The sequence below is a fragment of the Corylus avellana genome, chromosome 5, assembly GCF_965113065.1.
Source record: "Corylus avellana chromosome 5, dhCorAvel1.hap1.2, whole genome shotgun sequence".
Taxonomy (NCBI): Eukaryota; Viridiplantae; Streptophyta; class Magnoliopsida; order Fagales; family Betulaceae; genus Corylus; species Corylus avellana.
Window position 1 is genome coordinate 29,743,592 of NC_142494.1, and position 23,395 is coordinate 29,766,986.

General features: G+C 35.6%; 2 protein-coding genes across 2 annotated transcripts; both read left to right on the top strand.

Moving 5' to 3' along the window:
- The first annotated feature begins 1,080 nt into the window (after positions 1-1,080).
- DRM2 (domains rearranged methyltransferase 2) lies at positions 1,081-10,912 on the top strand. Its single transcript, XM_059593760.2, has 10 exons — positions 1,081-1,464; positions 4,222-4,267; positions 4,476-4,607; positions 5,972-6,071; positions 6,152-6,198; positions 6,626-6,739; positions 7,046-7,145; positions 9,128-9,219; positions 9,399-10,130; positions 10,421-10,912. Exons 2-10 carry the CDS (start codon positions 4,265-4,267, stop codon positions 10,853-10,855), a joined length of 1,755 nt encoding a protein of 584 aa, XP_059449743.2. The 5' UTR covers positions 1,081-1,464; positions 4,222-4,264; the 3' UTR covers positions 10,856-10,912.
- Positions 10,913-12,391: 1,479 nt separating this feature from the next.
- On the top strand, positions 12,392-20,066 carry LOC132180420 (DEAD box RNA helicase family protein). The gene is made up of 9 exons (XM_059593228.2): positions 12,392-12,573; positions 13,477-13,819; positions 14,512-14,661; positions 15,602-15,670; positions 16,216-16,485; positions 16,680-17,030; positions 17,251-17,528; positions 18,494-18,877; positions 19,418-20,066. The coding sequence occupies exons 2-9, from the start codon at positions 13,511-13,513 to the stop codon at positions 19,752-19,754; spliced, it is 2,148 nt and encodes a 715-aa protein (XP_059449211.1). The 5' UTR covers positions 12,392-12,573; positions 13,477-13,510; the 3' UTR covers positions 19,755-20,066.
- The last annotated feature ends 3,329 nt before the right edge of the window (positions 20,067-23,395 follow it).

The following is a 23,395-nucleotide window of genomic DNA, read 5'->3' on the forward strand; positions in this document are numbered from 1 at the left end:
TTGTTGGAAATAAATTGAAATTAAGCTTTATTTTTAATTAAAACATAATTATTACTATTTATGTCTAAAAACCTTAACTTTGTTAAGTTACCATTAAATAAAAAAAAAGAAAATAACTGGAATTTGTGAAGAATGTTTCAAGAGAAAACCACATTGGGAGTATAAAATTTGTTATTAAAATAAATTATAAATATTTTAAAAGAAAAACTTGTCATTACGTGATTCACATCAAATAATTCTAGAAATTATTTTCTCATATAAATAGTTTCTAAAATCATGTCAATCATATTTATAACTCTTAACAATAATAATTCCCATCTTTTCCAGTAATATGTCAGTTGACATAAAAAGAAAACAAAGATGAAGGGATGAGTCCCACACTCGAGACTACAAAATTCTCACACTCGCTCTCCCTTTCCTTTAATCCCACTCGACACACTCACCAAAATCAAAATTAGTGGAGACACATCTTTTATCCATCGGTTTAGGTGGTCCAACTATCCATTAGTTTTTTTCTAATTATTTTATTAATGACGTAATTAAATTTAAACCATTCATTTTCAATGAATTGCCACTCTGTGATTTATATTTATTTATTTATTTTAAAAAAAAGCATTAACAAACAAAACTTTGACTATTCTTTTCAACAAGTTTTTAGAAACATGTCAGATCACATGGAAAGAAAACAAAGGTGAAAGGTTGAGTCCCACACTCTAGACTACAAAATTCTTATACTCGCTAGCCCTTTCCTTTCATCCCACTATAACCAAAATGAAAGTTAGTGGAAAACATAATTAATTAAGATTTAAATCTACTCTTATGGTCTTATGTCTATTAGCTTTTATTATTATTATTATTTTTAAGTTTTTATAGTTCAATTAAATCGTTTATTTGAAATTGGCAGGAAATTCAATAAAATCCCAAAGCATCCACCACATAAATAAATAATTAAATAGCATAAAAAATGATGGGGAATCTCAATCGTATCGCCTACCACATAAACAATTAATTAAAAATAGCTAATTATTAGCTATTTTAGCATTTATGCTATTATTATTCTCGCTACAGCCGGCGAGTATCAAAAATCATTTACTGTGTGGCGAGTGATATTTACAGTTTTACCCTTCTCCGAAAATCAGATTCCGAGCCAAAAGAGGTCTCGGCGTCTTCCTCGTGCTCCAAAAGTTCCGTCTCTCAAAATTTCACGAGTTCTTTCCCTGTAACAGATTCCCTCCGTATTAAAATCTATCAGCCTTCTCTGCATGTAGTTTCTGCGGCCTTCCCTAGGCGATTTTTTCCTTTCTTTTTTTTTTTTTTTTCAACGGTTATTTGTTGGCAGCTAAAGCTTCACCGTTAACCGCCTTAAGATGGGAGGGTTTTACACCGGCGGACTAGTACATTTTCGTTTTGAGCGGAGGTAGATTCAGAATTTGAGAGATTTCTTTTGGTTCTCTTGTCAGTGAGGTAAGTTTTCTCTGAACGAGTATATTTCTCTGCCAATTAATTTTTTTTTTAAGTTGGGTTTTTGCTTAATAATTAGAATTATATTATGTTTAGCGGGTAGTTGAAATGTTATTTTATGCGTAATGCTCTGTTTGGTTGCTGAGAAAAGGCTGGAAAATGAATGAATGGAAAAATTGCGGCTTTCTTTGGCAGAATTTTAGAGAACTGTCTTCTCTTTCAAACGCTGAAAACTCTCTTAAACATCATTTATCCAACCGAGTTTTTGAACGTGACCCATTATTAACACAATCTTTCAATACAAAGGAAAAATTGCGGCTTTGTTTGGCAAAATTTTAGAGAACTGTTTTCTATCTCAAACGCTGAAAACTCTTCTTAAACATCAGTTATCCAGCCGAGTTTTTGGACGTGACCCATTACTAACACAATCTTTCAAAACAAATCACAAAAACTCTTTTCGAAAAGCAAAACACGTTGTACAAAACACTTTTTACACAAATAGAACATAAAATACTTATCAAAAAATAACTTAATACATTGTCTTTTTCAAGTGTAAAAGTTGTCTTGTTACATATAAAAGAATTGAGGCTGGCTTGGCAGCTCACGGTGGCCGCTAGATCGCCTGGTGGAGCGGCCGCCAGATCCATCTTGTGGCCCTACTTCCCAATTTTTATTTTTTTAAATTACTTCTCAGTTTTTTGTTTTCAAAAACTTAACTAGACGAAAGTTTTTTTGTGAACCCCACTTATAACACTTTTCAATTGTGGCTTCCACCAAAATAATTCTAAATTTTCACATTTTCAAGATTCTTTTCAAAACTCAAAACCGAAAACACTTCTCAAAACTTTACCATTTGTAAGTTTTTGTTCACATTTTGGGCGAAGAGTATATATTGGGCCGTACAATTAACTGGAAAGTGAGGTTTTCATTCCAGAACTACATGAAACATAGCATTTTTGAGATTCTGTTTCTCTTGAAAATTATTTTCTCAAGTTTTCTCAGGAACCAAATGGAGGGATAGGTTTATTGTTGCTGAATATGATTACATAGAAAATGTTTGTTATTGTTAGGAGTATTTGATGCAGAACAGAGAGGGCATGTTGGGCCTTGTGAATGATTTTTTTTTGAGGTGGTGGTGGGCTTCAGATCTTGAGATTATAGTTTGTGTTTGAAGAGGGTTTGAAAACTTAAAAAAAAAAAGGGTTTGAAACATTTTGTGACTCCCCAGAAAGTTAGTCACCATATTGGAAAGATGAATTGCCCAGGTAGAGTAGGTAGATTATGAAAGAGTTAATGGATGTTAAGTTCCACATTGGTTTCTTATTAGGTGAGACTGAACTTTATAAATGGTTCTAGGGAGCTCCAATTGCAACTTGACTAATTCTTTTGGGGTTATAGTGAAGATGTGGCTAACGCTTTTCTTGGGTTGTTACAAATGGTATTAGAACAACTTAGTAATACCATGTGGCATGCATGGCATGGGCCTTGACAAGGAGGATTTGAGTAGGGGAGATTCTGACACCCCCAAAAAGTTAGTACCCACGTTGGGAAGATGAGTTGTTCATGTAAAGTGGGTGGATTATAAAGGAGTTCATGGATGTTAAGTCCTACATTGGTTCCTTACTAGGTGATATTGGGCTTTATAAATGATTCTAGGGAGTTCCAATTGCAACTTGACTAGTCCTTGTAGAGTGATAGAGTTGATGTGGCTAACTTTTTTCTTGGGTCGTTACATTTTGATAACCTGACTAATATGGGTTTAATTAGTCATATTTTTCTTAATGCGGCTTTTGGGAACGTTTGTTATTTGGTTTCTGAGAGGGCAATGGGTCATTGTACAAGCAAATGAAATATTTGTGAATGGTTGGTTGGATGCAGATTGATGCCATCAAGTGCACTTAAGAGATTAGAGATACATTTCCTCTATGTGGTCTCGGAGTTAATAAGTTCTGGTTTGACCTGATTGTTAGCAGGGTTAGTATCTGATCACTGATTATGTCATGCATGGTAAGCCCAAATTACAAACAGCTGTTGGGAGGTGTAGAAAATCACCGCATTGAGTCTGGTAAGATTTGAAAAATTCGAGAATATTCTCCCTTTTATTGTTTCAACCAAATCAGTGCACTCTACACACTGAAAGCAAAACTGCACTTGGGAGTATAGGTTAGTCTGCATTTGGGAGATTGGTCTTTTAGGGAGCATATTTGGTGTGTGAATGTATTTCTGTGTTTTATGCTCCTTGCTTTAAATTATGTGGTGGAGAACAAAAGAGGTACTTATAAGAGATTTCATGGAAGAATTCTGACCATTTTGAGATTTTTATTTATTTTTTTATTTTTTTATGTACAGCTGATTTTATGCGGTGTAGTGAACCGTTTATGATGGCTTGCCCTCTGTAAGAGAGTGTATGCGCCAAAAGATCTTGGTCAGAGAGTTGTGGACCAAAAATTTATCCCCACTTGATTGGATAAATTCAAGCATATATAGGAATTAAGCAAAATTCTATATTTCAAAATTATGTGGTCACCCCAACGCCGCACCTCATAGATTTCTTACTTGGGATCTGAGTGTCATTATGGGTCCTACTCTTCTGTGAGCAAACCCTTTATGTAAGTCACATAGTGCTTGATATAAATTTATAGATATTTTTTAAATTATAAATTTTTAGATATTAATATTTTTCATTACCATTTTAATTTGCGAGTGTGCGATAACCTGCTTTTAGTTGTCACTTATTTCCTTATTTGTATTCCTGGACAGATTGGAAACCTCAACTTTGCACAAAGCTGTAGATTACAGAGAAATGGTATTGTTTGTTGTTCATTCTAGTTTTCTCTCTGTTAATATATTATTTTGGAATCCTTTCATTTTCATTATAATTCAAACCAAAATCTTGGGCTTGACAGAACACTAATTTCAGATTAAAAAAAATAATTTTCTGCTATTGATATATTTCTCTATCATTTCAGTTATATTTGTTGTACATATCTGTGTTGACGTGTATGCTTGAGCAGGATGGGGATACTTCTGGTGTAGAGGGTGATAACTGGAACACTGATGATGAGCTGGAAATTGATAACTTCTCTTTATCTTCTAATTCAAGTTTGACACTTCCAAATGGAGAAGCTCTTGCTTGCTCTGGGGAGGTAAAAAAAATTTCAGCAGCCGATGCTAAATTTCCTTTGGTTCCAGCTTTAAAAATATTAGCGTACTGGGCAAATTAGTAAACAAAAAGATACAAATTATAACATTTTATGTCTTGGTTATGTTTGGTGGTCATTGTAATGCCATATAAGGTGTTAGATGAGTAATTTAGTTTGCAAAGTCTGGTTGATTATAAAAAGACATTTGTTTGGAAGGCTGTGCCCTTTGCCTTATCTGGACAATTTAGAGAGATGAAAAATTGAACTTTTGAAGGTGTTGAAAAGTCAATTATTGAACTCAAATCTACTTTTTTTTTTTGGCTTTATTTGTATGAATGGTTTGTCACCATAGAAGGGGTTTCTGTTGCTTTATTTGCCGAATTTATAAATCATATTGATATTAGATTGCAATTCTCTTAAGAGATTCTCTTGTATATATCCCTTATATACATCCTATGTACTTGAGTTTATTCTCATATCACTTTTATTACTTATCAGAAAATGATAGTATCATGGAAGTATCGGATTGCAATTTTTTTTTTTTTTTTGGTATTTGGTGCATATTAATAAATCAATGATTCATATATGAAAAAAAAATGAGATATTGGTCTATTGTTCAGTGTTGTGTATGTATTTAACGATATAAATGTGATGCCCATTTCTTGCATAAAAGTATTCTCTTCTAAACCAACTTTGAAAAGTTTGCATTTGCTTATTCGTACAGTTTTATCATCCATCTTGAGATTGTAGTTTTACTGGATTATGTATATTTTATTTTGTTAGCCCTTGTGGCATGGTCCTGGTTAATGAATTCCCCAAAAAAAGGAGGAAAAAAAAAAAGACATGGTTAACCAAAGTGGTGGTTCAAGTAAACAAACAGATCTTAGTGACATGGTAGATCACTAAGCAAGTAATTCAATTGGTTACCCAAGATGTATGTGCACCTGTTAATGTCTTTGTATCTTGAGCTGTGTGCCATTTTGATCTTTAACTTCTATAGATATTCTGATTGGGGTCTAGTCTTCGAGGGATTTCAAAACATTTGTTTGATAAAAATATCTCCCATTTCATTCACCAAATTTATCTTCTAATTTAATCCCAAAACCAAATTTGCAAAAGGATCACCTTCTGCTATTTTCCAAATGAAATTTACATTCTTTTGCTTGGATTCATAATGTGAAATTTATGAATATTTTCCATGTTTTTCTTTACTTGGAGCATACCTTGTTCTCTTACTATTGAAGGGCATGTATTTGCTGGGGTTTTGAATATTACATTAATTCATATATATTTTTGGATGTGAAGATTTAATGTCAATATACAAATTGTTCCTTAAATAACTATTTATTCTCTTTTTCTGCCTCAAGGCAAGCTCGTCGGCTGGTTCTTCCAACTCCAAGTTGATTGATCATTTCATAGGGATGGGGTTCTCTGAAAAGATGGTCGCCAAAGCAATTCAGGAAAATGGTATAAGCCGTGTCTCACCTAAATTAAGCATATGTTTTCACTTTATAAGCATTAGATAACTCTTCTCTAACGAATGTCAGGAAAGGAAAATACAGATTCAATTCTAGAAACCCTCCTCACATACTCGGTGAGTTAATAGCTACCTAATTCTCATATGCTTTTTTTGCTAGTGCTGTCTTGGCCACAATTCTCCATTATCTACATCCTGATTCTATGAACTAAACCATATTGTACTTAGTAATCAATTCTCATTTCTCTCTCTCTCTCTCACACACACACACACTCACAAAGGATACAAGAAAAGGATGAGAAAGAGAGAGAGAACACATGTACACATAGGCCATCTCATACTCTTGGCTCATGAGTGATCTGTTTTGAGTGGCCTGATCAATTGCCTACCATGTTAGATTATCACTTCTTTTTTATGACCTAATTGATGGGCTACCTTGTTAGAGCAGAATGTACAGAATATATTTCTAGAGCACATCCAGAGCTTGAATTTGTGTACAACATGAGGTCCCGATTTCTGATTAATGTATTGATTATTTTTGCAGGCTCTTGAAAGCTCTCCCCATGGACAGCAACATATCGATTCTGATCATTGTTCTTTGGAATGTGAAGGGAGCTTTCTTGATGATTTCTCAGATATTGATAGTTTTTCCGACGAGGTGAATAGAAATATTTTTTTGCTGAACTGACTGCTTAGATAATGTCTGATGTATAGTCATTTAACCAGAGTTTATTCATCTAATATACCCTTCTGCGCATGCCTTCCAGAAACTCTTTATATTGCATATTTGCATGGCTGTCCTAGTGGCTCTTGTCTTCCTACCAGCGCAGATAAAACTTTAAATCTACAATAACATTCAAAGTTGTGCACACATTGATGCACACATGTAGGCTTATGATGACAATTGAGTTTTTTCTTGCTGATTATGTGTATAAATTTGCGCATAAATTGATCTATCTTGCAGGAAATCACAAATCCTGTGTCTGATGAGGAGGGTAAATTGTCGTCGTTAGTGAAAATGGGGTACACAATGGACGAGGCTTCAATAGCAATAGAGAGATGTGGTGCGTATTTCATTGTTATGTGGATTTTGAAATGGCTTAGCCGTGTATTACTCATTTTTCCTGTTCATGATGATAGATTGTGAAGATTTAAGATTTGGTTGTTCGCAGCCTAACAGCCACATGAAAATGAAAGAAATGAAAAAAAAGGAACAGAAGGATCTTGCCATGTTGGTGAAGTACAGTGTCTATACTACATGTGTCTTCTCAATTTCTATTGTCGGAGAGGGTTTAAAATTTTCATTTTGCTTCATCCAGTATGAATAACTTATAAAAATAATTTATTCATACTGGTCACTGAAGGTTTCCATTTTCAAGGTTCTTTTTAAGGGTATAACGTTTCTAGTTTTATTTCCGGTTAAGTGTTTTTCTTGTATACATCTTGTGTACTTGGGTTGTGCTCTTACGTTTGTAATGAAATTCGATTACTTATAAAACAGAGTTTTATTTCTCTATGTAATAATACTTCGTAGATGTTTCATGCCTTTGCTGGGTAAAGTTTCATTTGAATGGAGTGCTTTTTTGAGTGAAAAAGTACTTCTAGACCCTTGACAGAAGTTTGTGGGCAACCTTTACTTGCTTCTTTATTGTGCTAAGTAAGTAATTCCAGTTTTGCCTTTTTCTTATTTTATAAATTATAAAAAATGTTTAAAAGCATGCCAAAAGGGGGTGTGTTCTAGTACAAAGGGAGTAGAGAAATGGAATCACCCCGAAATAAATAGACTAAATAAAGAACTTTTTGCCTGTTTGTCTTACAGCAGTTAAAAGTCTGCAAAGTTGATATTAGGTTCTTTGCTTTTTCTCCCTCAATAGTTTTACTATTGATATATTTATGGTACTTTTTGTAGTGTTATGAGATGAAATTGGTGCAAGTATCAAGATACTGTGATGGAAGTAAAAAGAACAGTATGCATTTCATGCTTTTGCAGTTTTACTAAACCCCATCTTGAAGAGACTGACAAATGTTTTGCACCATATTGATCTTTTAACAATATGGTTAGAATTATTGCTGCGGGCTGTGAATGTTGTCGTCATTTGTCCATAGATGCATATTCACTAGTATATGTAGGGCATGCAATGTCATACTTTATGTTAGGAATTGGGAATTATATCAATAGTTCAAATTCACATATGGTCTTGTGCTAGGAATTAGGTTTATGTGGAAATGTGGATAGTGCAATAAGTGGTTTGTGAAGATTTGTAATAATTTCCTTTAATTTATTCATGAATTTTATGCTCTCATTTAAGTATGGATGGTACCATCAGATGCTCAACTTTTCGGTTAAAATCCCTTGATCAATCGTTTTCTTTGGTACATAATTGACTTTTCCACTCCGCCGATTTGGAAGTGTTGCCATGTGGGACATAAGGAAGAAGTACATTGCTGTTTTGAGTACTGTTGTAATCTAGTTTATAAAAAAATTAGGGTGCTTGTTATGGTGCTGAGACAACTCGAATGTTTCTACAGAAACTTCTTTTTATGTCCCTGTTACATTCTAAGATGCAAAGGACATTAGGGAGGTGCATTTTGACATTTCCCGTATCGGCTTACTTGCAACAAAATTTCCATCAAGGCATTATTGTAGTTATTTTTCATATCAATGAATCATTCAGCATTATCCTCCCCCCCCCCCCCCCCCCCCCCCCTTTTTTTTTCTTTTTTTTTTTTAAATTTTTAATTTTTGGATTTCTACTGTAAGTGGCAATCTAATGAACCAGCGAAGACTAAATGGAGGTGGGTAGCCACATTCTTCTTATAAACCCTATTGTAATCAAGGTATATTCCAGGTTGACTTGGTAACGTTGGTTTCTAGGTGCTGTTAACTACATAATGATTTATATGTGTACTTCTGGAGTCATTGGTCTACTTATTTGTTGCTTTCTTAGTTGACTTTTCAAACCTTCTTCAGTCTCTTTGCTATTGTAGCAAAATGTCTTTGACCTCTCTTTTCTCCTTGGCTTATTATGCCCTTCAAACACTGCAGGTCTCGACTCCTCACTTGTGGAGTTGACAGATTTTATCACTGCTGCTCAAATGGCCAAGGTGGCAGATGTTCATTTCCCCCTTGAAGACAAGGTAATCCATTTTGCACCTTTAAGTGGATATAAATTCACCCACCAATATGGTAAATATGAAGCTTAAATTTAGTTTATTTTCCCTTAATTATAGATGAATCATAGTTTTATCTATTGATTCTTTTCATGCCATATTGGGAATAATGTGTCAAAGGTGATTTGTTATATCTATTTTCACAGCCGATTCCTAATCATTCATTCAAGAAAAGGAAACATTTTGATTATGAGATGTGGAAAAGAAAAAAGCAGAGGGGGTTAGAGAAGAGGATCCTTCATGATGATGATGAGGAGATAATTCGTCTCCCAAATCCAATGATTGGGTTTGGTGTCCCTAATGATTTATGCCAGACAATTCATAGAACACTTCCAGAGGCAGCTATTGGGCCTCCCTTTTTCTATTATGAGAATGTGGCTCTTGCTCCTAAAGGGGTTTGGACCACTATTTCACGGTTCCTGTATGATGTGGAGCCGGAATTTGTTGATTCAAAATATTTCTGTGCTGCTGCTAGGAAAAGGGGCTATGTTCACAATCTCCCAATCGAGGACAGATTTCCTCTTGTTCCGCTTCCACCAAGCACCATCTTTGAGGCATTTCCCTTAACAAAGAAATGGTGGCCTTCGTGGGACCCGAGAACAAAGTTGAATTGCCTACAAACTTGCGTTGGCAGTGCAAAACTGACAGAGAGAATCCGCAAGGCAATTGAAGACTATGATGGTGAACCACCGCAGCATGTTCAAAAGTATGTGCTTGATGAATGTCGAAAGTGGAATCTGGTCTGGGTTGGGAGGAACAAGGTTGCCCCGCTTGAGCCTGATGAAGTAGAAAAGCTTTTGGGATTCCCAACTAACCACACGAGGGGAGGTGGAATAAGTCGAACTGATAGATTTAAATCACTCGGTAATTCATTCCAGGTATGAATCTGTTGTCAGTTTCTATTGATTGTTATCTCTTTTGAATCCCTTTACAGGATGAGTTCTTCATCTAAATAGCATTAAATCTGGAACAGTCTACTAAATAGCATTACTCATCTAGAAATGTTGTGAATGATTTTAAATTGTTTGCAAAATGCAACCTATTTCATGCCAGAAATGCTTGTTAATTAATCTTCTACTTCCCAATAGATTCCTAAATTTTGAATTATTCCTGTTTGATAATGTCCCTGGAGAATTGTCACTTAGCATACTCTATTAATTACTTTCAGGTTGACACAGTAGCATACCATCTCTCGGTCTTGAAAGCCATGTTCCCAAATGGGATCAATCTTCTTTCTCTTTTCTCTGGGATTGGTGGTGCGGAAGTAGCCCTACATAGGCTTGGTATCCCTCTTAAGAATGTTGTATCAGTTGAGATTTCAGAAGTAAATAGAAATATCGTCAGGAGTTGGTGGGAGCAAACAAACCAGAGAGGGAATTTGATCGACCTTCCAGACGTGCAGCAGTTAAATGGCGATCGGTTGGAGGAGTTGATGGGCTCGTTTGGAGGATTTGATCTTGTAGTTGGAGGGAGCCCATGTAATAATCTCGCAGGTAGCAACAGGCTTCATCGAGATGGACTCGAGGGTAAAGAATCTTCACTCTTCTATGATTTCTTTCGTATTCTAGACTTGGTCAAATGTATCATGAACAAAACACAATGATTTCATGTTAAGAGCCGTTTTTCCTGGTACTTGTTTAATTTAGATTTCTTGGATCTTTTCTTCTTTTTTTCCTTTTTTTCAGTCAAAAATTGAAACCGTGCCTCACCTAATTCATTTTAAGCTTCTGCTTATCTTTATGATTCCTCTCTCTTTCAAGAAATGGAGAGAAATCATTTAATGGTTCCTATTAGATTTTATAGATTTGAATTTGATGGTGTATATGTTGCTGCAATATTGTATATACCTTATCATTTTATTTAAAGGTCGTTAAATGCTACACAACAAAATGTGGAGAAGGGAGTGTTTGGTTCCATTCGGCATTCTATGCTCCGTCCAAAGGTAAGAAGAGTTGTGGATTCGCCTAGTTAATTGGAGTGGTGGATAATTGTTGAAATCATTATTTTTAATTTTTATTCCATGCTTTAAATACTTTCAAACAGGTGTTGGAGGAATGTTCAATCCATTCTATTTCTATTTCAATCTTTCTTTATTTATGAATAATAATAATTTATTGAAAAAGAAGAGAAAAAAAAAAGTATACAAGAGAGAGAACTACGCTAAAGGCGTTTGAAATCAAAAAAATTAACAAAATATAAAAGATTCGAAGAGGAAGTAGGAATATAGATTACAACTCAATCTAAATGAGATTTGAAACAAAGCACAAAGGTCTTGCAGTTCTCAAAGAAGCGTGGTTTTTCTCTCTAAATACTCCACATTCAAAATGCAAGAATAACTTTCCAACTAGTTAATCTCAATTTATTTTTTGTTATCATTATGCTGTTTATATGTATTTGCAAACATATTGTAAAGGAAATGTGTTCAGAATACTTACATGCTTGGTAAGACACGAAGCTCGTGGGTGTATGGATTAATTATGTTCAGAATATATTTATATTATTATATATAAATGAAGATGGTTAGCTGTTATAACTGCATTGCCCTACTTTCTAAAACCGTTAACCGCAACCGCCTTAGGCAATTAGTGGTTTTTAATAACCGCTTGTCAAAGCGGTTAACGGCCGCCCCATTTGAGTAGCCTTACTCTCACTAAGTATATAATTATACTTTCCAAAATCCTAGGAAAAAAAAAAAAAGGCTTTTTTTTTTTGTTATTTGTATTAAATGGTATAAAAAATGTGGGGCATATAACATTGCTTTGGAAAAGCAAAAACAATTATAACTGTTTCAAATTGTTTATTAATGTTTTTATTTTAAAGTCCAGCCCATAAATAAAGCCTCTTAATTTTTTCTTTTCACATGTCCATGTTAGAAAATAAATGAGGATTCAAACTAATAATCTCTTATTATAAAGCAATCGATTGTCGAGCTACCCACCAAAGCCTCATACTTTTTGTTTCCAAATGAAAGTATCTCTCTAACCCAAATATTTTATTTTCCAAAAAGGCGACAATGACTTAATTACTTGGGTCAAAACGCGGACCCAAATAGTAAATACCTAACCATAGTCCCAACCCAACCCAACCCAAGGTCATTTTCCTTCAAAACCTTTAGATCTCTATAAATACCCGATTCGGGTCTCATCTCCTTCCCACTTTCCTTTCTCTACGCTTCTCGACCTTCGGAAGCGTAATTTTCTCTCTCTCTCGAGGAGTATATAACCACAAAGATATATAGAGTGAGAGAGAGGGGGATAAGGAGGGTCGAGTCAGATACTCCCAGCATTTCTCGCTCTTCAAATCTCAATCCGACGTCGTCAGGTACTATTTCTTTTTTCTTTTTTCTTTTTTTTTTTCTTGCTCAGATCTGAATTCGATTTGTCTTATCATGCGGGCGGGTTAAATCTAGGGTTTTACTGGGTGCGATATTTCTTGTTTTCTATTCGCTCTGTTTGGTTGCTCTGGAAGTTCGAATTTCGACTTCTGTATTTGGTTGTTGGGATTTTCAATTGTTTGGGACCTGAGAAAATTTTGTATTGTTTTATTATTTCTTTTATTAAATTTCGTTTGGTACATTTTTCGATTTATTATTTATTTTATTTTATTTTTTATGGTGAATACGAGCTGCTGGTTTTAGTTTTTGTTCCCCTTTTTTCATTTCGTTATTTTATCGGTAACTAAAGGGAATGTTCCAAGTCTTGGAGCTCGATTGTTGTTTAGTTGTGAGGATATGAAGTTGTTTGTGAGCTAGGATTTTACGGTGTTATGTTAAATTGCGTCTTTGAATGGACAAGTCTGTGAAATTGTGGCTTGTTTGAGCTGATTCCCTGATATTAATTTGCTTTTGTTAATCATGTGCTCTGTTTTAGCTTAGAAAATAGAAGGGAGGGAGTGATATTAAAATCACCTGAGTCTTTGTGGTCACGGATTATTAAGATGTACACTCAATTTATACTTACTCAGCTCAGTTTTTTAGTATAGTAGGCAGGTGTTTTTTTTTTAATTCTTTTTATGGTTTTATTGTTTGTCTTTGTTTTCTAATTGGCCCATCTTGTGTCTAGAAAGTTCTTGCTTTTTGCTTGTGCTAATTAACTGTTTTTATGTAGCTGGTGGTACGCTGTTTCTTTCGTGTGTTCCTCCTTTGTTGTTGGCTTTAAAGTTCGTCTTTTTGGAGATTTTGTTTGCCTAGTCTGTCTTTATAATTACCCATATTTTGTGTTTTAGGTTTGTGTTCGATTGCCTTGGTGCTTTCCTTGCAATGGCTGCCACTGCGACTCTCTCTTCTGCAGGTCCGCGGTATGCACCAGAGGACCCCACCCTCCCCAAACCATGGAGAGGCCTTGTTGATGGTAAAACTGGATACCTTTACTTTTGGAATCCAGAGACAAATGTCACCCAATATGAAAGGCCTACAAGCTTTGCTCCTCCACAGAAGTCCATTTCAGTGCCTATTAGTTCTTCTGTCCAAGTTCAACAATCTTCTCAAGGACAGCGTCATGGCTATGGTCCTGATGGCAGAGGCAGCAGTGGTGGGTCAAAACCTGAGGCCGGATCAAGGAGTCAGCAGGTTTGCACTCCACTTGTGTTAGCTAATTTTGTTTCATGAATGGTACATGGCATGGACAGTGTTACTTTGACTTTCTTGAGTTTTAACCAGAATTTTTTCTATAAATAAGTAATTCATAGTTTTAACCAGATGTTTACCCCATTAGTTTGCATATAGTCTAAAAAATGCTTGTAGGATAGATGATAATTAACTTCAAAAATACTGGATGATATCTGTTTCTTTTATGTTGAGTAATGAAATATGTTCAACAGAAGCCAATGGTCCCTTGACTCCCTCTGTCCAAAACAAGGGTGGAGGTGAGGTCACAGGTTCAATTTTGTTGGTAAGCAAGTTATAATTTTCCCTATCAAGAAATAGAAAGTTCTACCAAGAAGTTTTGGAATGGGCTTAGTATATGGTATTGAAGAGTCTCAAAATCCACACAGCTATAGCTTTTGTTGCATCTGGTTAAGAGCCTTGGTTTGATGTTTCTTCTTCACATTTTGCTAACAAGATCCCAATTATTGTATATGTCTTACTGAAATTCAAAGAATTGGTTAACAAATTCAAAATGACCATTGATCCAAAGCAGGAACATGGGGGCAAACTGAAGTTTCCCCAGACCTCCTCTTAAACTCTTGAACCATATATTATGTTTCCTTTATCTTTGTTCTTCAATTGAGACTAATGCAATGTCCATAATTTTGCATTAGAGTGAAAGAGGTGGAACTGTCCATTCCATAAATGCTCCAAATGGGACACTCGGTGCTGGACATGGAGGATCTTCCACACGAGGAGCGTCAGATGTAGGAGCTGGCCTCTCTGCAGAGTCTTATCGTCGTCGGCATGAAATATCCGTTACTGTAAGTATTTAAAAGCTTCATGCATTGGATTTGGATATATAGTACAATGATGTTTAAATTTCAGTGATCTTGACATTTCTTTTGACTGGATGTATTGGAAGCCGTTCCTCACTTCCCAGTCCTCTTTCCAATGATCTCTGGTTCTATTCAGAATCTGTAAACTTGATTTTTTTTCCTTAGTTAGATGGAAGATGTATGGTTATTTACGTTAACAGGTTTAGCTTGATTACCTATGAGATATGATATTTTTCCTTATTGAGTTGAAGAGAAGGGGAAAACCATATATCAGGGTTAATTTAGTAGTTTATTAGATTCTCAGCTTTGCTTATAGAGCTGATCCATTTGCTGTCATACTTAAGTGTATGGTCAATATAGGAATCAATAACATTGAAGTCAGTTTTTCAAGACAGGTATTTTGTCCTTGTTTCATTGTCCTAGCATTGCTTAAGCATGGTGTATCTGAATTGTTTTAGCGAATTTCGTCTTAAAACTGTAGTTACGCCATCACTGTTGGGTTCTTTTGGACACACCCTTCACAAGAGACTTATTCTAATGTATAGAGTGAAAAGTATAGTTGGTTAACAACTACTATTTCTTGTGAATTAGTAAACCATTTCAGTTTTCAAAGTTGCAATTTTCATTTCATTTTTTTTTTCTGTTTTTTTTTTCCTTTTTTTTTATTAAAAAAAAAAAAATTAATGTAAAGTTTATTTTCACAGACAAACATTATATATAAAACAGTTTATATATCTTTTATACTGTATGGCTTGATGTATTCATCTTTCTATGAATTGTTTATAAAATTTATTTATAAGGCTTATCAAAAAAATTTATTTATTGGAGATAAGTTTATGCTTCTTTACTTCCTTACGGTAAAAAGCATTCATCTTTTTATGATAGTTTATACTTTGTTTTTCCTTTACAATATATTTTTTTTCAGGGTGATAATGTGCCTCCACCTTTTACATCATTTGAGTCTACTGGTTTTCCATCAGAGATTCTTAGAGAGGTATGATCTTCTGTTTCTCTTTTGTTCCTTTAGTTTGTTGTTTCGGTCTTTATGGGTTATCAGTGGCCAAGATTTCACGTAAGTTTGCTGCTTGTGCAAAGTTCTGTGATTGCTGGAGGTCCAATGTTGAGTTTCAGACTCATGTTAATCCTTTTTTGCCATCTGTACTTTTTGTCGCAGGTGCGATATTTGCTCCTGGGAGGAGCTTATGTCGTACGCTGTGTGCCCTCTTTGTGGGGGGTTTGCATTTAATTTGGAGCGCCCTTATAAGGTGGACCAATTTTTGGGAAGGGCTTTCCGAATCATCCAAGTTCGTGGCCAGGACTGCCGTTGGTGATGATTCAGTCTGCCACTCAGTCCGTACGGAAGAAGAGGCCTCCTCCTGCTCTAGCTTGCATCAGCAAGCATTGGCCGCCTGCATATGGGGGATGGTGCTTCTTCTGCCATTAGGTTCAAAACAGAAACAAACAAAAAAAAAAACAAAAAAACAGAAATGAGAAGCCAGTGCCGCTCTCACAGGGGTTGCTGGATTTTTGCTTTTCCAGGTACACAATGCTGGGTTCCCTGCCCCAACTCCAATTCAGGCACAGTCATGGCCGATTGCTCTTCAAAGTAAAGACATAGTGGCCATTGCCAAAACTGGTTCTGGGAAAACTTTGGGTTACTTGCTTCCAGGATTTATTCATCTCAAGCGCTGCCGTAATGACCCTAAGTTGGGTCCAACCGTGTTGGTATTGTCACCAACAAGGGAGTTGGCAACACAGATACAAGATGAAGCTGTGAAGTTTGGACAGTCATCAAGACTTTCTTGCACGGTACATTGCATCTAACTCCAATTAGATATAAATATATATCATGTATTTATTTTTCCAGATATAGGCATTGATATTGCAGATGTAATTTTATCTTTACTATAAATATTATGTTTGCTTCTCCTGATATCTTTGCTGATGCTTATAGCTGACATATGGTTTGGTACTGATGTTATTATATGTTTTGTTCATGATAGTGTTTATATGGAGGAGCACCGAAGGGACCCCAGTTAAGAGATATAGACAGAGGATCAGACATAGTGGTTGCCACTCCTGGGCGCTTGAATGATATTCTTGAGATGAGGAGAATTAGCCTTCATCAAGTTTCTTACCTTGTGCTTGATGAGGCTGATCGCATGCTTGACATGGGTTTCGAACCTCAGATAAGGAAGATTGTAAAGGAGGTGCCTCCTCGCCGCCAGACCCTCATGTATACAGCAACATGGCCAAAAGAGGTTCGGAAGATTGCAGCAGATCTGCTGGTCAATCCTGTTCAGGTTAACATTGGCAATGTGGATGAGCTTGTCGCAAACAAGTCCATCACACAGGTTCGAAACGAATTGTAGTATTATTGCTTGTCATGATTTGGCTTTAAGTATATGTGGACATATATTTATTTGTTTGAGTTGGGTTTTCTTTTCCTTCTCTCTTAAAACCTCTTATTGTGATGCGCATAATTGTATTGTATTTTGTTATCAGGGAATTGTTGGAGAAGTTTTGCTTTCATATGTGCTATACTTAAAGCTGTATTTTTTTGGCATCTTGCAGCATGTTGAAGTGTTGGCACACATAGAGAAACACAGACGACTGGAGCAGATATTGAGATCTCAAGAACCAGGATCAAAGATAATTATCTTTTGTTCAACCAAGAAGATGTGCGACCAACTTGCCCGCAATCTTAGCCGCCAGTTTGGTGCTGCTGCTATTCATGGAGACAAATCTCAGGGTGAGAGGGATCATGTTTTGAGTCAGTTCCGGACTGGGAGGTCTCCGATTCTTGTAGCAACTGATGTTGCAGCTCGAGGACTGGATATCAAGGACATCAGGTTGGGGACTCCCTAGTTTATAGTCGCTTCTTTAATGTTTTATGGTACTGCATTCTATATTAGAATTATTTTCCAAGAAACAAAGTTTGGGGCAATGATATAACACGAAAAAAATGTTTAGCATTCTGCTTTTTGGGGCTGTCAGTTCAAGTGTTTCTGATATTTCTTCCCCTTGAAAACTTCTTTTGAAATGTACAGGGTTGAAAATTAATAGTACGTATGTAATTTAAGTTATCTACGAATGTGCTGATCTACGCTACTTGACTGAGCCATCTATAGTACATCTGCCAGCTTCTGTTATTGAATGCAGTTATTATTAAGTTTATAATTTGTGCCTGTTACAAGTTTTTTATGATTAATTAGAGCTTACAAAAAAAGACTAGAAAAGAGATGTAACTGTAATACTCTTTTGCCTGTGTCATTGTTTTCTGAGGTGAAAAATTAAGGCAACAATTACAGTCATAGTTTTGTCACAGGGTGGTTATTAAACTATGATTTCCCCACGGGAGTGGAGGATGATGTTCATGGCATTGGGAGCCTTCGTGAAAGATGGATGTTAATAACACATCTGTGACAGTGATTTTCCTAATGTTGTCAATGAAATGACAGCATATTCCTTCATTTTGCATGACTGCAATTACTTTAGGAGTTGAAGAACTAAAATATGTTCTTATTGGCTTTCTTTTTTCTTTTCTTTTTTTGTGGCCACGGTATCAATTGAAGTAACTAGTTGAAGATGTGCTGATTTACACTTTTTTATTCTTTGGTTCATCTGCCAGCTTCTGTTTTACAATGCTGTCCTTAGTAGTTTTATAATTTGTACCTCTTAGATGGTTTTGCGATGCTTTCAACTTCTAAGTTAATAAGAAACCCAGAAAAGAAAAGAGACATTATGCCTTTTCCAATGCTATTGTTTTCGGAGGTGAAAAATCACAAGTAACAATTATTCATAATTTTTGTCACAGGGTGGTTGTCAACTATGATTTCCCTACAGGAGTCGAGGATTATGTTCATAGGATTGGGAGGACGGGGAGGGCAGGTGCCACTGGTCTGGCTTACACATTCTTTGGTGACCAGGATGCCAAGTATGCTTCAGATCTCATGAAAGTTTTGGAAGGCGCAAATCAGCGAGTCCCTCCAGAAATTCGTGACATGGCTTCTCGTGGTGGTGGGATGGGCCGGTCTAGACGCTGGGGATCTGGTTCTGGTTTTGGTGGTCGTGATGGGGGCCGTGGGGGGCGTAATGATTCAGGTCATGGTGGAAGGGGTGGGTGGGCATTTGCTCCACCCTCTTCTGGCCGGTCAGAAAGAAGTGGGGGTCGTGGCTATGACTCTGAGGCACGTGAGAGGTACTGACTACTGGGGCTTTTGTCTTCTATTTTTTTATTTATTTATTTTTTAAGTTATTGTTTACCTCTTATTAGTTCGTATATATATATATATATATATATATAACTCATTGTTTACCTCTTTTTTTTAAGCCCTTCCATTCTACCATGGTGCAACTATTACTTCCTGCGTTCAAATTTTTGTATGGGGTTTGTCAAGTTTTACTCGGTTCATAATGTGCATAAATCATTGCAATGTTACTTCTAACGTTATCTGCATTTGGATTTGATACTGTCTAGCGGAAGTGTTTTTCCTTCTATTTTATTTTTTTCAGTTTTGGCTCAGTATAATCGCATAAATATTGATTAGGCAACCACATCTTGAGAGAGAGAGAGAGAGAGCCACATTTTTTTGGAAGAAAAAGTATGGGGATGCCAAGTAAAAGCAATTCAATTGGCCTTGTAGTTCCAAAAATTTGTTTTCTTTTTCTCGAGCAAGTCTTTATAATGTCTACTTTTGAGATGTAATGGTTGGACATACCTTTTTGTTGTGTGAGACAGGTATGAACGTCGCAGTCGGAGCCCCACCGTTGGATCTGCTTTTGGTGATCGTAATAAGAGTTGGAACCGTGACCGCAGCCGTAGTCGTAGCCCTGATAGGTATGATAGGGTTCCTCAGGCTCGTGAGCGCTCCCCAGCGCGCAGTTTTCACCAGGCAATGATGGAACGTAATCGGTCATCCCAGAATGGTGAGACTACAAGGGAACCCAAGGATGGTGGAGGATTTGCCAAAGGACCTCATTCTTCTTATTTGGGGGAAGAAGAAGAAGGCATGATTCCTCAGGATGAGGATGACATGTACCGTGCAGCAGATGATGCTATACTTCGTGGGGCTTAAAGATGCGGTTAGAGCATGTCATCTGGTGCTATACTTTTTGTTCGTTGTGTAGTGTTTGAAGTGTAAGTAGGGGCTGTAACTAGGGCGACCATGGTGTAGAAGTTGACTTTATGTATTGAGTTTGGAGGGGCCTAAAGACTGAACCAGATGGATCCCTCTTAAACCTTTGACAACCTTTTTTGTTCTCTTTCTTGCTTTTGGTAGGAAGAGAAAGGGGCACCGACCACTCACAAAATGTTTTGATATATCTGCTTTGTAATACAATGACCTTCATAGCCATTTACTATAGTCATATTTCATGGTCTTGATATTTGTTTGAATGTGCAACTTGCTCATTGTTTCCAGCGCCAGAACGCTTCTTGTGTGCGTGCAACTTGCCATCTCTTTGGGATGCTGAGGGGTGCACTCACAGGAGTCTGCCATAAAAATTAATGAGATGTGAACAAGTAACCTCAAAAAAGTTGAAATGGCACCTTTTTATTTATTTTATATTGTTAGTAGGCTTCAGAATGGAAAAATGATCCATTCTGAACAATAATAATTTATTTTTATTATTGTTTGTAGAGTCATGTGTGGGATTCATATGATTTCATGGCCCAGAAGAGGAAATGAAGCATTTTCCTTTCAACTTTTGAACATATGCTGCTCTCGCTGGAATGTTGTGTGCTCAGTTGCATTGCTTTCTTTTCTTCTATTTTAACATAAAATTGGCCATATATTTCTAGCTTTTTTACTTCCTTGCTGTAGAGATTTCACATGACCAGGACTGGTCCAGGAGGGGCGACATGGCATGCATTCCGAAGAAAAAGCTAGCTTTGCCCTTGGCAATCTATGAAGACTCCGAATCAGCCCCTCTTTGACTTTTTGGAATGCTAAGGCTTGCCTTCACAGTCTTGTTAGTGGAGGACATCTGGAATCTTGACATTTAAGCTCCTCTGTCTTCACAATTTGTCTGTGGTGTCTTCCAACAACGACGACAAGGCTGCTCTATCAAAACCAACACCATCCTAGATAAACGTTAATGGGGTTTAGTTTAAGTTTAACCAACGGCGGCAAGGGCCTCAAGCCACTTCTTTAGGGAAGATATAGAAGTGTCATTTGGGGTAAAGTGAATTTTTTCCAAAAAAGGAAAAACTTACAATTACTCTACAATTCATTTGCAACTTGTCGATGCATGTCAACGCGTCAACAAGTGTCCTTCAATCTTAATATATTTTTGGAAAAAATTCACTTTACTCCCTTGAAGTTTCAAGAATTTTTCAATTCGAACCTCAATGTTTAAAAATTGGCAATGTACCCCTCTAATGTTTCAAAAAATTTCAATTCAGACCATCTATTACTAATTTTTGTCTAATTAGACAAAAATCATCTCATGTGCATCTCACGTGGGATTTTGATGCCCTCTATTTCACTAAGAAAAACTTACAATTACATGTCAACCACTAAGAAAAAATTAACATTATGCAATCACATATCACATGTTAACACGTATCAACAAGTTAAAAAAAAAAAATTATAGGTCTTAACATTTTTCCTTTGTCTATACGTGTGTCTCTATATCTTGGTAGCCCATGCCAGTTTCCTCATGTCGTTTTGGGTATATATCTGGTTGGTTATTGTATTGTATTTTTGTGGAGGCCGTACTGCTACCAGGAGAGAAATGGGACAGGGCTTATATATCCTGCTTTTTTCTTTTTCTTTTTTAATATTCAAATTGGGAAAGTGAAAAAGGAAAATGCAAGGGTGGGTCCTTCAATTCTTTTTGTTTTTTTGTTGTTACACATGTATTTCATGCACTACATTTCGCCACATGATCAGGATATTCCTGCTATGGGCATCTCACGCTTATCCCTCTCTCTTTTAATGCATGCAAAAATATTCTTCTTTCATGATTTGAACTTTTTTTTTTTTAATTTATTTAATGATTTGAAAATATTTATCAAGCGTTTTACTGAATTAAATTAAAATACATTAAGGTACAATCTTTATTGTCCTTGAAAAAAAAAAAAAAAAAAAAACCCATAGTTTACTCTTATGTATTATTAATTATAAAGTATCACAATTTCTGTGAGAACTAGAAAATTAATGAAATAATATATATGCTGTTTAAACTCCAATTTTGTTGCTTCTACATTCCAAACAGAATATTACGAAAATGACAAAATTATAATCCAAACTAGCCAGATTGGAGATTTCCACCAATCCAACATTTTAAATTGATATCTGTTCTTCTTGGACAGAGTGTTTCAGGAATCTCCAACCCGGCCTATTAAATTAATAATTATTCTTTTTAGATAAGAGTTTTTCTTCTCCAAACTAGGTAGGATGAACTTTTTTCAATTCAGTCTATAAAATTGTCATGTATATATATATATTTTAAAAAATATATATATGATTCTCACATGGTAAGGAAAAAAAAAGTAAAGCTAGAAACCGCATTAATTTTATCCCAAAACTATCACACATTGTTGACTTGACAGTCCACATTCAATCCTTATTATTATTATTATTATTTTATCTTTTTTTTAACAATGGCTGATCCAAAGGTTACGTCAGTATTGTAAGATAGTTGGAAGTATTAAAAAAAAAAAACATATGATTATCACGTACTAAAGGGAAATATGACAATTTTATAAATTGGGTTTAAATGCCTTCCTTTTTAGAGTAGGTGATTTTTTTTTTTAATTCTCATATGTTATATGGATAAATTAATGTCAATTTAATAAGATTTTTTCTAACTCAGGTTGAATAAAATGTTAGTGGTATATATAACTGCAGGAAGAAAATTGGAGAGAAATGGATATAGACAAACTAGTTGGGAATATCCATATCAAATAAGTGTATATTTCTAAGTATAGCAATAATTTAATTATGAATAAATAGGGCCATTAAATTGGATGCCAATTAAGGAGATATTGAAAAGTCAGTTACGAATTAAGTGCTTAGCTTTTATTTGCACACACAGCTCTTGACATGAGTCTTGGCTTCAAACAACCCCTTCCAGGTTTCAACCTTATTACCTAAACGACAAAAAATATGGTTACCGTCACCGACCTTTGTTGTGAAATAACTTTGTTACCCTCCCTTTAGGACCCCTCCAAGTTTCCAACCCGACCCCCACAAAAAAATAAAAAATAAAATTGTGAATTCTATCTAAAACCCATTTACGTCACTGGTCGGTGCTAAAGGACTTTTTTTTTAGAGGAATTTGCTTTTTATAACTTTGATAGAAATATAGAGAAAAGAGAATAACCCTTATGTTATGAGAGTTAAAAGAGGCTTGCTTATTTTATTGTAAAGGATAAAGAGAAATTAGGCCGGTAAAAATTTGACCAGTTTAAGAGAGGGAATTGTGAGATTCACTTGTTTCGGATAACTTAGAATGTGGGACTCACTTGTTTGAAACAAGTGAACCTCACAAGTACAAGCATTCTTTTAAGCTGTTTGGATTTTTGTAAATTGTGAACAATCTAATAATTAACAGAGAATCTCAATCCATTTATATACGTATTTGATCAACTGTTGGATTTTTTTTTTTTTTTGAATTATATTTTAGCTCCAAATGACGGATTGGGATCTACAACATGCAATTTGTTGTTCGGATTGCTTGTAGTCCGCACAACAAATGTAAGAGAGTTGTT